The sequence below is a fragment of the Mercenaria mercenaria genome, chromosome 2 (genome assembly GCF_021730395.1).
Source record: "Mercenaria mercenaria strain notata chromosome 2, MADL_Memer_1, whole genome shotgun sequence".
NCBI classification, from domain to species: domain Eukaryota; kingdom Metazoa; phylum Mollusca; class Bivalvia; order Venerida; family Veneridae; genus Mercenaria; species Mercenaria mercenaria.
In genome coordinates, this window is record NC_069362.1 from 112,056,480 (window position 1) to 112,071,573 (window position 15,094).

Sequence of the window (15,094 nt, forward strand, 5' to 3'; positions counted from 1 at the left end):
TCAAACAATGGTCAAAAACACCAGAACAGTTTACCTTTTTCTGGTTTTTATTTATCTATGTACCAAGTACGGGTATTTAAAAAAACCTAGCGAAGAAAGCGCAGACTTTGTCTGTGATTTCAATAACAACACTTTAAAACTAGTCATAAAAAATGGTTTCAAAGACGAACAGGTTATAAAATGCTTAGAGGCTTATAACACTTCAGAAACATTAATCTTTAGCAACAGTAGATTGAAGAGAATTCCAGAATATCTAGATATACTAAAAAGGCTTGTGAATTTAGACTTATCACAGAATGAAATAACCGCAGTTTCATTTGATACATCGCAACAGATGTGTCACAATTTGAGACAGCTTGTTCTGGATGACAACGATATTTATGTATTACGAGCAGGAAATCTCGATTGTTTAGAATCTCTAGAGAAACTTTATCTTGCTAACAACAACTTATCTCTCATTGAGAACGGGACGTTTAGTGTCAAATTAAAAGCGTTAGATTATGTACATCTTGTTAATAACAGTCTGACAATTGTTGACTCCAGTTTAATTAGTAAGGTTTTATTGTCTAGTAAGACATATATTAGATTAAACGCTTCACGAAATAGAATAACTGGGTTTACAAACTCAGTTAATATCACCATAAACGACATTGATAAATCAACTGTAATTGATATCGTTCTGACTCATAATAATATCACAACCGTGGACACGAATTATTACTTTAAAATGTTTTCGGTAACACATCCATTTCCACAGCTGCTTAACTTGTGGAACAGTGCATTCGATGCACGTTTTAACCCTTTTATATGTGATTGTGCTCTCCTGCCTCTAGCCTTAGCGCTTAGAAAATTTTATACAATGGATCCAGATAATCCAGTCTTTTCCATAACGTGTGGAATCCCTAAAAGTTTGGAGGGGATGTTGGTTCGCAAGGTACAAGCTGACCAATTTAACTGCTCAGTTACTCAAGATTGTCCAGATTGCTGCACTTGCATAAAAACTATTGCTATCGGCCTCATCACCGATTGCAGTAATACATACCATGCAGACGACATACCTATGACATGTCCGGTAGCAGATAGGATAAACATTAATATTAAATCCAATGACATGATTCAGCTCTCTTCAAGAGCATATCTTCACAATGTGACTGTATTTGATGTCTCGCAATGTGCAATTGCTGATATAGACCCATCCATCGTCAAAACACTAGAAGGCGGAATTAACAGATCAATATTTTTACATAATAATAATTTTGAAAATATTCCAAGAACATTTGAAACGTTTGCATTTGCTAAAGGACAAGTTTTAACCATCGATGGAAATCCATTCACATGTGACTGTCATACACTATGGATGAAAAAATGGCTTCTGTCAAATAAAGAGCACGTTTACAACCAGTATAAAATTATATGCGCAACTGGACCTGGTAAAGGTAGAGCAATGATTGAAGTTCCAGACAATAACTTTGTGTGCCAAAGAAGTCTAACTTTCGTTGACATATTATTCATAACTGTTGGATCGCTAATTGGTATTATTTTACTGTTCTCATTTGCAGCCTGCAAAATAAATAGCATTCAAGTTTTTATGATATCAAATTTTAATGTATGGAAAACCACGTGTCGGAAGAAGATACCCCGGAGTTTGAGTTACGATACTTTATAGGGCATTCATCCTCATCCGAAGACAATGAAAAAGTCGAAGAAATTGATAATTATCTGAAAGGTCAGGATCCGAAATATAATGTGTACAGGCAGGAAGAACATCCTCCAGGTGAATTATTATCTAGTATTAATGATGTGATTGAATCTAGTCATATAATTATATTCGCCATCTCAAATGAATTTTTGAGAAACTCTTTGAATATTAGTGAATTCCGAGGGGCCGACATGAAATTCCGTGAAAGACAAATACATACAATGGTGTTAATTATATTAGAGGATCTAGACAATAATATTGTTACCTCGGAATTGATACCTTACTTGGAAGCGCGTGTATGTATAAAATATAGTGACAAACATTTTTGGGCAAAACTTTTAAAGCGTCTTCCTATCATGATTTCACCCGATAATGATAATGGAGAAGGAACGCCGCTTCTGCTACCAGAGTAGTTTTTGAAATGGAACTGTAGTTTGTTTGTGCACAAGCTAATACTTAACGCAAAATATAGAAGTTATACAATGCTCATCTTTCACTAAAATAGTTGGTTTTAGAAACTATACTGAACAGCAAAAGAAACTATCCAGATGTATAACTGGTATATTTTGAAATAAAAATTAATTTTTCAAATTTGAATTGTTTCTTCATACCAAAATTACACTTGAAGATCTTCACGTGATAAATGTTTGAAAACCAATCAACCGTGAAGTCAGTAGTCCCACAACAGCCGTTTGAAAGCCTATATCTTCTGCGCGTCAGTTGCATTGTAACATCCCAATTGGGCGCTCGCGCTAAATTTGATTCAGTTGTGCGGTGCGACCAACAATATTTTTTAAACTTTATGCTGTTTTTCGTGTTAGTCAATTATCAATATTTCCAAAGACAATAGAATTTCACAAAGAAACTTTCGTGCCAAACGGCTTTTGTGCGACTACTGACTACGTTTTTTTAAATTTTACACGTCAAGTTCTTCAAGTGTAAAGTGATATGAAAAAACACAAGTGATTTATAAGTTTTTAATAAAAAATACCCCTGTTATAAAACTGGATAGTTTCTTTTGCTGTTCAGTATAGCTTAAAATGCAATAATTTCCTCATAAAATAGATTTTTCTTCACTCGTCAATATATAAAAACAAAATGAATATGTTTGTGTTTATATACAATACTGTTTGCAAGGTTTAAAATAGTACACGGCTAACTCAAGGCTTTTTATTTTATTTGTTTTTTTATTCAAATTACCGTTATTATACTACAAGCATAATTAGTTGGTACTATGAAATAATTGCTCATATTTTCAAATATGAATTTGGGTATAATATGTCTTTAATGCGAATTATCAGGAACTGATTTAAACAAACAGTAAATGAATAATGAAATGAGTTGGTGATATCCAAACCAATATTTCAAACGCACCTGCAGACGAAGCGGGGCGAGGAGTAATTTAAGTTTCATTGTCTTGTAAAAGAGGTTATAGCATGAGGTTTGGTGCCAACAAACTAGTTGAAACTCCCCGAGTGGTGTCTTTTAGCTCAGCCACTGAGTTTATACAGTTTATACAGATACACATATTCCCATATGTCCTTGTGGAGTCCTGTATGGGTGGATGTGCCTCTATTTAGAAAGAGCTAAATGAAACATTAACTCTGGAGAAAAAAATAAGGTTATAAACTTAATTTATGGCAATTTAAATGTTATTAATGTAACAGTTTATATGAACAGCAATCATTTTCGAGCACATTGGCGTCATCGTTCTTTACGTAGATAGGAATTACCTATCGTAGCAAAGGCATATTTTATGGAATTAAATGTGGGTACATACATAAACATTCAAAGTAAGATTCATATTATATTTTGGTCATATTTTGATTTTTTGTTGTTTTTCATTGATTATCATATTATAGTTATGCCCATAGATGTGAAAACCAATGACGTCACTGTGACCAAAATGACTGTCGTTATATTACATGGAATGAAATGGCTATATTTGTTTAGTTTGATTTTCTATATTGCTGTGACCATTTTTATACCCCCGTTTCGCCTGTCTGCCCTACCACCAGTATTTTTAGATATTTGGACACTAAGTCATAAATCATACTTGCTACAGCTTTCAAATTTTACAGGATGACTAAATACCATGTGCGGATCCCTATTGCTTTTTGGTCCAGTAGGTCGCAATAAATGCAGACTGACAACGGTTTTCTGATTCAGCTACGGCTTTCAAGCTTAACATAATATTTAAGTACCATTGGAGAAAGATTCTTATTGATAAAATGACTGAATATCTGTTTAGCAACAGCAATATCATGTGCCTTGTAACAGCTGTATAAAGTTGACCAGTACTTTATCACCATGTAGTCTTGATTGTTTGTCATTTGCATCTGTGGAATCCATTCATGTTTTAATTTTAAGTAGGCGTTTCATTTCAGGCCCGTAGCTACACTGAGGCACAGGGAGGCCGGTGCCTCCCTGTTTTTCTGCCAAGATTATGAGAAAAAAGGATATGTTTTGGGTCACCATCTTAAAAGGCATAACCGAACTGAGGCACTTTTATTTCGTTTTAATTTGTTAAACTATTTGCCGCCATTTTCTTAATATCAAGAATAATTACACTATACATGACCGTAGCGAGAGACTAAATTTTACCGAGGCAAACGAGTATGAGCGTTTGTTCGTGGTTGTTAGGTAAATTTGAATGGTAAAGGCAAAGCCCCGACAGGCATTAATTTGGAAGGTTGTGTCCCACCCTCCTCCATAGGAGGGTTTGTGGGGGCTCCCCCAAAAATAAGATATATGATATGAAAAACACACTTTATGGCGCTGTTTTTATATTAAAGAGAAAAATTACCCTTTCACTCCGCGATCTACCCCGGGTACTCATACCGATTTATGGTTCGTTTGTAATGTCTCTCCTGCGATGGAGGTCTCGGATGCAACACAGGACTTACTTTTTGGGAGGTGTATGTCTATAATATTCTTCTTGATGGAGCTGCTGATTTGTCTCATACGAGTAAAATTAAATGTAAAAATTTCAAACAATTTACCCTAAAATCAAAGTTCCGCCTAATGTTGCTCTCATGCTGAAAAGGACATTAGTTTTCTATAAAAAAAATCTTCTTTCATACAATGACAAGGCTGTTGCTACAAAGACTGGATATCAGTATAACTCGCCACAGATGTAAGAGCAAAATGCGTTTTAACAAATTGTTTGCGGCGTGAAATTAAAATAAAGCTTCATTAGGTTGAAAAGAACATTCAAATTCATATTAATTAATGAATACAGCATAAATGGAGTTTCATCAATTGCTCACAATACCACATGTTTTACCTATCGTCTGCTTTAACAAAAATTTCGCGCTTAATATTCTTCAAAATAAATGAACTGCGCCGTTCTCCATCAATGATATTTTGATAAAAATGAAATACTTATAAACTATAATGATAAATCATTAAGTTTCAAATGATTTTGCTTTTGGCACCAACAAATTCATCGATTTATTTTGAATCTTAACCATACTTTGAAATAAATTATGTTTGAAAAAAAAGATTTATATTGTAGGAAATTAGACATAAAGTAGCTAGAAAACGTAGGTATGTAAACTTTTCTAGTGTCCCAACCTCCCGATCCCGAGGTTTCGTAAATAATTGCTCCCGCTATAAGTGCCCAAGTACGAAATGACGATGGGAGGGATGCGAATATTAATTCGGGATCCGAATGTTACACGAATGAAAAATGCAGTCCTTGTGAATGTTTAGAAATAGCTATTTGGTTGGTTTAACCACTGGCGCCAGATTAGAAAGAAAATGCCGTTGTACATGTTATACCCTATCCCTAGGTATTCCATAAGAACCATGGTCATGAACGGGAAAATATACTAACCCGTTTCAATCGTAAATTTCTCAAGTTAAACGCGCAGTTCGGTGAATGGGTACCTAGTATATTGAACAAGCGATAATTTATCTTCCATCGTGCACCAGTCATCTTATCTCAATATTCCATATTGCTGAGATTATCAACATTTTTTTATGCTTTCGTCAACGTTACAGAAAAAACTTGCTTGACCTTCCCTAATGAACATCCGGTCTAGAGGTCACGGCAGTGTGCACATGTTTGGCGAAATGTAAACAAACAAAAACAGAATTAAAAAAAAAATACAATTTTACACTAAAACTTGAAATGATGAATGAAATTCATCTTGTATAGGATCTTTAATTTGAAATCGTACATTGGTCTGCATCTGGCCTGTTTATTTTATTTATTTTGCACATTTATGCTGCATTTTCACATTTAAGCGAGCACGTGTAGTAAAATGACGATTGACATACATTTTCACAACAGCCAATCAGAATGGTTTTGTAATCTAGAACGGAACTTCACCAGGGAAGGTCAAGCAAGTTTTTTTGTGTAACGTTGAAATAACTATAAACTACGCGTTGTTTTTTTTAAGATAAGATATATTGAAGAAATGTGACCGGTACACAATGGAAGATAAATTACAACTTGTTTGATATCCATAGTACACATTTACCGAACTGCGTGTTTTAAGTATGAAATGCGTGATTGAAACGGGATAGTAAATTTTCCCCTTCATGACCATGGTTCTTATAGAATGCCTAAGGGTAGAGTATAACATGTACAGAAACATTTTCTTTTGATCTGGCGCCAGTGGGTTTAACAGGCCTATTTTATCACATATAAAGGACATTTATGTTGAACTGTGATAGACGTATACAGTACATTTTGCCTTAGCGGTCACTTACAGGTATTAATGTATTAATCATTAAGTAGCCAATCAAGAAACTTCGCAAACTGACTATTCTATTGTGCCGAATAAAAAATAGTAAAACATTGTTTTGATATACTTATGGGCAACACTTCGGCTGATACTACAATACTGGAGCTTATTTGAAACTGAATAAGATCAAAGTTTAAACTAGTATCTAGAATGTTTGACATAATTTGTTTACGACAGGCACTATGGATATATTTAAAGTTGTAAGACTTAAGTGTACTACACGAATATAATTTTTCTAGTATGATAAATATATAAATTTGTATTCGTATAAAATACTCACGAGTACAATTTTGAAGCAATGGTAAGGGTAAACGTGTAGCAAGAAGTTATCATTAGGTTCAACACATCTGACCGAAAGAATTTTGCTATTGATCATTTAAATTCTAAATTTGACTGGAAACTTATTCTGTCACGCTCTTTGGAATAAAAGTAGCTACATACGTCTCTCATTGGTATAAGACACTGTTTTTACCTGCTATTTTTGAATTACCTTACATTTACAGTAGTATGGTTTCTTTCTATTTATATTATTCGAACGCAGTTATTAGGAGCTTTTTTCTCTCCTTTTGTTTTACAAATGCAATGACACTGCAACTTATGCCCATATTACCAAGTAATGAAATCCAAGCAATTAAAAGGGAAAACGACTTACCTTGTGGGTATGCATTTCGCTATTTACATTTGAAAGCAGTTTCACCATTTTTTTGTCATAGTATTTTAGATACTTTTTTGCATTTAGGGGCGTTTAGATTATGACGCTAATGTATCTATCTGATAACATATACTGTTATTTTGACACAGACAGTAGACATTTTTTGACCGGTTACTTGATTCAGTATTATATCTTATAAATCTTTTGAAGATTACTAAAATTTCTGATCATGAAAGGATATCAAATCATGTTACCCTGACATCCATTTCTTGTAATAGTGGTAAAACCTTTGTTGGTATTAACCAGTATGGCATTTATCTACATTTAAGCAAGATGAACATTTACAGTGAAATAAAGGTCTACAGTAGACATTATTAAATGAATTACAGTTGTGAAATATTTACTAGGCTGTAGGACTAGGAGTACCAAAATCTGCATTAAGCAAATATAAAATATTTATTTTGACCGTATCCCAGAGTTTCAGATATGCATATGCAACAGAAGTGTTTTATCACTCACTGCACTTGCTAATCAATTTCATTAAAGAGTGGAACGTCTTAACTGGACGACTGAAACGTCGAGGTCTGATAATTCTTCAAACATGTCCTTGTAAGTAGGAGACCGAAAAAGATGCAATCTAAATAATTTGCGCAAATGATTTGTAACAGTTTTTATGAAGGGGAGGAGGTGGAGGTATGTGGTGTTTAAGACCAAATAAAATCAACCTTGCTACGGTCTTGTATTTTCTTCTGAAATACAATTCTACAAAAATACAGTTTACTAATATATGCGCAAACATTGGCACTAGCCTCATACTCTGGCCTGATCTATTTCATTGCTTCTTTCGATATTTGATAGAATTAAGCCCAGCTGTAGCTGAGAAAATCGAGATTGAGCTTTAATGTTAATTTAGGTCGTAAGTTATATCAGTTTTTAACTAACTATTATTCGAACGGAGTTATCAGGAGCTTTTTATTCCTATTTTATTTCACAAATTCAATGACACTGCAACTCATGCCCATATTACCAAGTAATGAGTTCCAAACAATTAAAAAGACATAAAAACTTACTTTGCGGCATTAACTACGCTTTATACATTTTAAGATTTTTTTTCCACAGTATTATATATATATTGTTTCATTTAGCGTGTTTAGATTACGATGCAAGTGTAACTTAATGAGCAACTTTTTTGACTGCAAAACAACTTGATTTAGTATTATATTTGGTAAATCGTTTGAAGATAATTAAAATTTCTTTTCTTTACTTGCGTGTCTGAATCATGAAATGATATCTTAATATGTCAACCTGACATAGCCTTCAGTGCTATACTTAGATTTTTAATTTTAAGTACAGTCAAACTTGCTTGAGAGACCACAACACTCAATGACTCAGATAATAATCCTACCTTGCATTCATCCATACATCTATATGTCATAGCTTAGTGAAAAGTAATTTCAATGTAATGTTAATTTTCATGGTAAATATTGAATAGTTTTTTCTTATTTTTATATATGATATATGATATGGTTCGAATAATATTATATCTAAATAGTGGCTCTGAATTTATTTTATTAGACTTACAACATTTTCTGATATCATACAATATGCATGTATCTTACAATTTTCCGTCATTGAGAGAAGTTATTCCCGCAATAATTATCAATAGCTTGATAGGTAGGACTATCTATCAGCTACATGGAAATTAAAAAAAAACATTAAAACAACATGCTCAAAATGATCAATTCAAGATTTTTTGGTCTTGCATGTTATATATAAGCAACAAACAAGAATTTTTCAATTGCTTTTCATAATTTAAAATTTGGGTACTATCTCTATAATATGAGACCACTTGCATTAAGATATCTGAAATGCGCGCAGTTCAGTTTAGTTTATTTACAAATAAGCATGAGTCCCACTTTATGTGGGCAGCATCAGCATATACATTTCTATAATACATACATTCAGTAATATATCACATGACCACCAACTGAAGTATGATACTGAAAAAGCTCTCAAATACCACATAGTTATAACGTCGTATCGTGTTTTACGCTGTTGTCCTATAACATACCTATTCGAAAATGAAAATTGAAGACATATTTGTCACTCCCCATATAGCTTCCTTCGGATATAGTTCCCGGGGTGCTGTATTCGGCACACGTTTTCGTATATAGCTCCTTGGGACAGAGGAGCTGTATACGACAAAACACGAATATGACTCCTTATACATGGAAAAATTAAAATACTATAGCAGTACTGTTCGAGTAATAAAAAACATGAATATTTGGCAGAGTGTCATTTTTTGACCGAGGCAAGTGCCTCGGTTGCCTCAATAGTCGCTACGGCCATGCTATATAGCATAGTTTTCGCACAACCTATGCGCCCGTTAGTTTATATTCCAGCTTACACTATCGCTGTCAGTTAGTTCATGTTCTTGCGAAAGAAGTTTTATGTTATGCATACCTAAATAAAACGTGGCGTTTATCTGACTGAATGTTGATATATTTTCTAAATTGATTCATTTTGACATTAAAACAGAATAAAGTCTTGCAATCATGCGGTTTTGTTCTTAACACGCCTTTGAACATATCATTTCTAAAAAGTCACGATTATAGATTACAGCATTTCGAAACATCGTTATAAGATTTCTCTCAAAAATATATGGTCACTTAAAAGTTAAGAACTTATATCAGATATACTTATTAATTGTTCGTAAGTATGGAATCTTTCAGTTTATACTTTTTTTTATAAATGTGTGACATTTTAGATTTCGATTAACTTAAAAGTATAACTTTATGACGACATTTGATCTTTTAGATCTGACATGTGATACACATTATTTATCCAAGTGCTGAATTTCAAAGATGTAATATTATTTTAAGAAGATTGACAAAATATATTATGTACTAAGTAGATTAATTTTGTATTACATTTCTGTATTGTATTTGTATATGCATAAACTATGTTGCTTCTTTCAAATTTTCGTTTCACGTCAGCCATGCTAAAACGTTTATACATTTACTCAACTGAAGATGTAAGAACCAAGCAAACATGACCATATGCCTTTAAATTAGCGTTTTAGAGTGACAATAATCGCAAAGACGTTGGCTATTTCAAAACTCTTATTTTTCTGTAGATCTATATAAACTATATTAACTAAAATGTACGCGAATCTTTTTAACGTCATTTAATTTTTTTTTCGAAATCGGTATCTTAAAAGTAACAAAAACATGTTTGAAATGCAGAAAAACGCACGAAATGGCACCCTCGAAAAAAAAAGCCAGGGGAGCATGCCCCCGGGTCCCCTACCAAATGCCTCCCTATTGTTTTTACCTCTGGCTACGGGCCTGCATTTAAGGTGAAATACAATGTTTTACAGTCACACGAGTATAACTAACTGTTTTGAGCGGCGCAACCTCTACAATGCCAAAGATGGTTATGAATGCCATTGGTAACTGATTTGAAGTGACAAAACTTATTGTGATTTTCTATTTTAACCAGTCTCTAGTAACTGTTGCATTTTTCTTTTCTTTTCTTTTAGAATTGTAAATGAATATGGTTGTCACATGAACTACATGTAGTACCATGTTTTATAGAAACGTAATGCAGGTACGTTGCTAGTAAAACGACAAATCGCGAGTATACTCTTTTAGAGTCAGACGATTACTGAAGATGGTGAAGATGATTTTGGGGTCAGTGTCTTAAAGTTCAAGGTCACATGAACCTGACTTTTCTAGATCCCTATTGTTTTATGGGTCAATAGGTCAAAGGTCAGTGTCACAGACAAATCCCAATATCTTACTTTCAGATCAACTTCTTGACAATGTATCTATCTGTGTATCCATTTTCCAGACACATTACCCCTCTCAACCTGCTATGATTCATTATCTAATTTCATATAGATTTCGACACACTTTACTTTTATTTTGTTGTATAAATATCATTTTCAATATTACATTTTCAAAATTAATAAATAGATATTGAAAAGATATACTTTACGTGCTTATTGCTGTAATGTATATGTTTTCTTTTATTGTAAAAATGAGATGACGTTTTAAAATCATTTTTTTTTTATCAATTGATATTTTAGTTTTGGAATATGTAATGGTGCAATGTGCAACGCGCATTAAATGAGTAACATGTATATTTTTACATTATCAGAAAGGTAGATTATATTCTTACCTTGACCATCGTGCGTATTCAATTGCCAAGCTTTTGTTAAATATGCCTCCGTATGCAAGGTTAGGAAAACCATGACAATTGCTATAAGTTATCAAATTCTACTTTTCTTCAACTTCAATAGTTTTTTACCGCGTATAAAATTAGAATATGGGCAGATTTTTAACATGTAACTGCGACTTCTCGTATAGTCTTATAGCGATGACAAAAACCATTATTTATCCATGATATAAAGACATTTTTCTATTTCCTTTAATTAACTAAGTAAATTATTGTAACTAAAAGTTTCTTTATTTCACGAGTAAAATGACCAAATATCCGCTTAGAAACAGCAATAGCAGATGCCTTGTAACAGCTGTAAAAAGTTGACCAGTACTTTATCACCATGTAATCATGACTGTTTGTCATTTGCATCTGTGGAGTCCATTCATGTTTTAATTTTAAGTAGGCGTTTTGTTTAAATGTGAGTACAATGTTTTACAGTCATACGAGTGTAACTGACTGATTTGCGCGTCGCAACTTCTTAAATTGGCAAAGATAGATATGAATGCCATTAGTAACTGATTTGATGTGACAAAACTTAATATCAGTTTCTATTTTAACTAATCTTATAGTAACTATTGCATTTTTCTTTTTATTAGAATTGTAAATGAATATGGTTGTCCCTTCAACTACATGTGCTACGGTAACCATGTCTTATAAAAAATCAGTGCAGGTACGATGCTAGCAAAACGACAACGCTAATCTGTATATGAAAAGAATTGGAACCACTGCCTTACCATTGCACGATCGTAAGAGGCGACTAATAAGGTCTTAACACTTGGTTTTGCTGTAACTCTGTGATTCCAGCAGGTATGCAAATTTTGATTCCATACCTCATGTTTTTATTTCGCTGTAAATGAGATGTGAAACCAAAATTTGTAGTCCTGTTTGACGCCATATGACCTATACTGTGTTGGTGCGCCGTAAAACCCAAATAAATAAATAACAAAATGGAACACTATTTTCATTCAAGAGTCCCGAGAAATGAAACAGCTGCCTGAAAAAGACCCGCAGAGTATACCAATTATATGAAGAGACCTAACTAGCCACATAGACTTGGATTCAGGACCTTACCCCTGTCCTCCGCAAATGATGGCGAATTATTCTACACAGCGATTGACAGACTCAGTATGTGTGTATATTAATCAAGACAGTTGTTCTATGTGACATTTCGTTTTAAAGCGACTAACCCACACATTGTGAATTGTATTTTTTAAAATAATTTATCACCGAAAGGCAAAATGCCGCCACCGTTTCATATATTTACATTAAATATAATGGTTGAGCAGTTTACAGTTTTCAGAATTACGGGAACATTCAATTTATATACTCTTCTGTCGATTAGGGAAGTCAGCATGATTTATTTTGCCTTATTAAGGTAAGAACCACTATCGTATTGAATAACACTACCTAAATAACGGATCGTTCCATTATCAAAAGTACACAAACATCGCTCACTGCAAAACCGAACTATAGGTAGCGCACAGTATTATGGCGTTTAGAAGTGAAAACAAAACAATAACATAAAATTAAGTCGGTATATTACGTTTACGATTTAGTTAGTGATTCCTCGTTGGCCGAGCGGTTACGGTATTTGTATTGTACATTTTCGTCGGGAGTTCGATCCCCATTTCTTTTCAGTTTGCATTACATACTTAGTGCCAGTTTGTTTTTCTTTGGTTCCTAATTTATTGTTTTCTTATTTTCGCATAAAATTGGTAGTATCTATAAATCAATCAATCCTATAATTATGGCACCGGGCAATGCGTTTATTAAAGTGAAGTGTAAGATTGTTATTAAACTTATAAAACTAGCCAGTACAGGTTTACAAAAAAAAATCACAAGAAAGCTTAAAAAATCCATTAGATCATATTACAGGTGGAGTGTATTTAGACATAATTACGTGTCAATTGTGACATATATTTTTTGTGAACATGTTCGAACTAGATTAACTAACTCGTTTTGTCTTCATTGAATTGTAGTGAAGGAAAAAATATAAAGACACAATTTAACGGGTCTGGAAATCAAACTCACGACGAAAAAGTATAATACGAATTACTCCGTAACCGCACTAGGCCAACGAGAAATCACTGACTGCATCGTAAACGTATTAAGTGTACTGACTTCTTTTTATGTTATTGTTTGTTTGTTTTTATTTCAAAACGTCACAACAGTGTGCAATACCTATACGTGTGCGCTCTATTGATAGTCACGTGATGTTTGCTGACGGGAATTCCGTTTCTTTTTATAAGCCGGGAAACCCTTGCAGATATTGTAGACGAGTGTTTTTATCTTAAATTTATTAGGAAAACAACGATTTTCAACAGAATTTGATGAAAAATACATTTTAAGAATAATGAATATACAGCAAAAGTTTGATTTTTTTTTTAATCTGACATCTCGATGTGTAGGTTAGTCGCTTTAATTAAACATGTTTTTAAGTGAATGTTTGATCAAAGCTGAAAGCGCTATTTCTGGATGCATATACGGCGCTAAATATCACGTCGACGTGACGTGACATAATATCGTTGTGATGGTTTAGTAACTGGACGAAGTTCTCTTTTTTGTCGCATCTTGTCGTTAGATGGCAACCATAGAACATATTTTGTTATAACTTCAGCGTGTTTTAAAAATGCCCTTTTGAACATCAATGTTGTCTATACATGTGCTAGCTTCTAGTATAAGTCTAGTCCCTGGAGCAATTTGTGTGAATTTTTTGTCCAGAGCATTCTTGGTATAATTGTGTAGAAGGGTGCTTGAAGTTAATTTTAGTGAGGATGGACGGTTGAAATCCCGTCAGTTTCCATGGTAACCAAGATGACCCCCAATACGGCTACATTTCATGAGCCCATGACTTGCAAAACTATATTCATTATAACAATTGTGTGCACATATATATTGACCTCAATGTGTTTGGTAATTTATTTAAAGATATTGAGCTCTCTATTTACTGCTCATCAAGGTCACCAAAGGTCAAGTTCAAGGTAATTTAAAGGTCAAAATGTTAAATAATCCCCCAAAAAAACATATTTTACCCCTTAACGTTTTAATTGTTTTGCACAGTTTAAGACAAATGTTTTCAAAATGTATTTTGTAACTACTGTTATCAACAAAATGTATTTCATGATCATGCATTTTGTATTTCATGATCATGCATTTAATAGTTGAGAAATAATAATGTGACACCACTTCAATCTTTGTTATTTATAGAAAAATTAAGAGTATAGTTATGTCGTATCAGGATTATATACTACATGTTTAGACACATTAGACCGCACTAAATGTATAAGCATTAATATTAATGTATTTACAACTCATGAGCTAAGACAAAGTCAAGGCCTCGAGGTCCATGTCCTTACATGTTCAACATGTACACAAATGTTAAAACATAATGTTCATAGTAATATCACTGGAGCTACTGCTTGAAGAAGCTGATGTTTGTATCGTGCCCTGTGCAATCAGTGTCACATAGCACAGCAATAAAATAATTGTGCTGCTCTCTTACAGATGTGATGTTCTATTGTCAAAAAATGGTATTGATGAGTTATGGATGAGGACTGGACTGGGAAACACATTTCGCTACATTCCACTTCTTTATATTGTACACAAACCCATCAATTTGCCCGCAGCACACTTTTACTGGATGTGACAATACAAGCAAAACTGTGCTAAGAGGCTCCACCAGAAGAATTCTTGATTGAGTTTGACCAGACATTTGCCGGCACTCCAAAATATGTGTTAGTTAATGCTGAGGTATATCTGGTCCAG

General features: G+C 33.5%; 2 protein-coding genes and 1 long non-coding RNA gene across 5 annotated transcripts in view; 2 read left to right on the plus strand and 1 right to left on the minus strand.

The window, feature by feature from the left end:
* LOC123564937 (slit homolog 1 protein-like) lies at positions 1–4,007 on the plus strand. Its single transcript, XM_053537581.1, has one exon. The coding sequence runs from the start codon at positions 8–10 to the stop codon at positions 1,664–1,666; it is 1,659 nt and encodes a 552-aa protein (XP_053393556.1). The 5' UTR covers positions 1–7; the 3' UTR covers positions 1,667–4,007.
* Positions 1–15,094, minus strand: part of LOC123564966 (organic cation/carnitine transporter 2-like) — a 178,958-nt gene that overhangs the window by 26,722 nt on the left and 137,142 nt on the right. The gene's annotated exons all lie outside the window — the stretch shown is intronic.
* Positions 1–15,094, plus strand: part of LOC123564936 (uncharacterized) — a 41,107-nt gene that overhangs the window by 1,469 nt on the left and 24,544 nt on the right. The gene's annotated exons all lie outside the window — the stretch shown is intronic.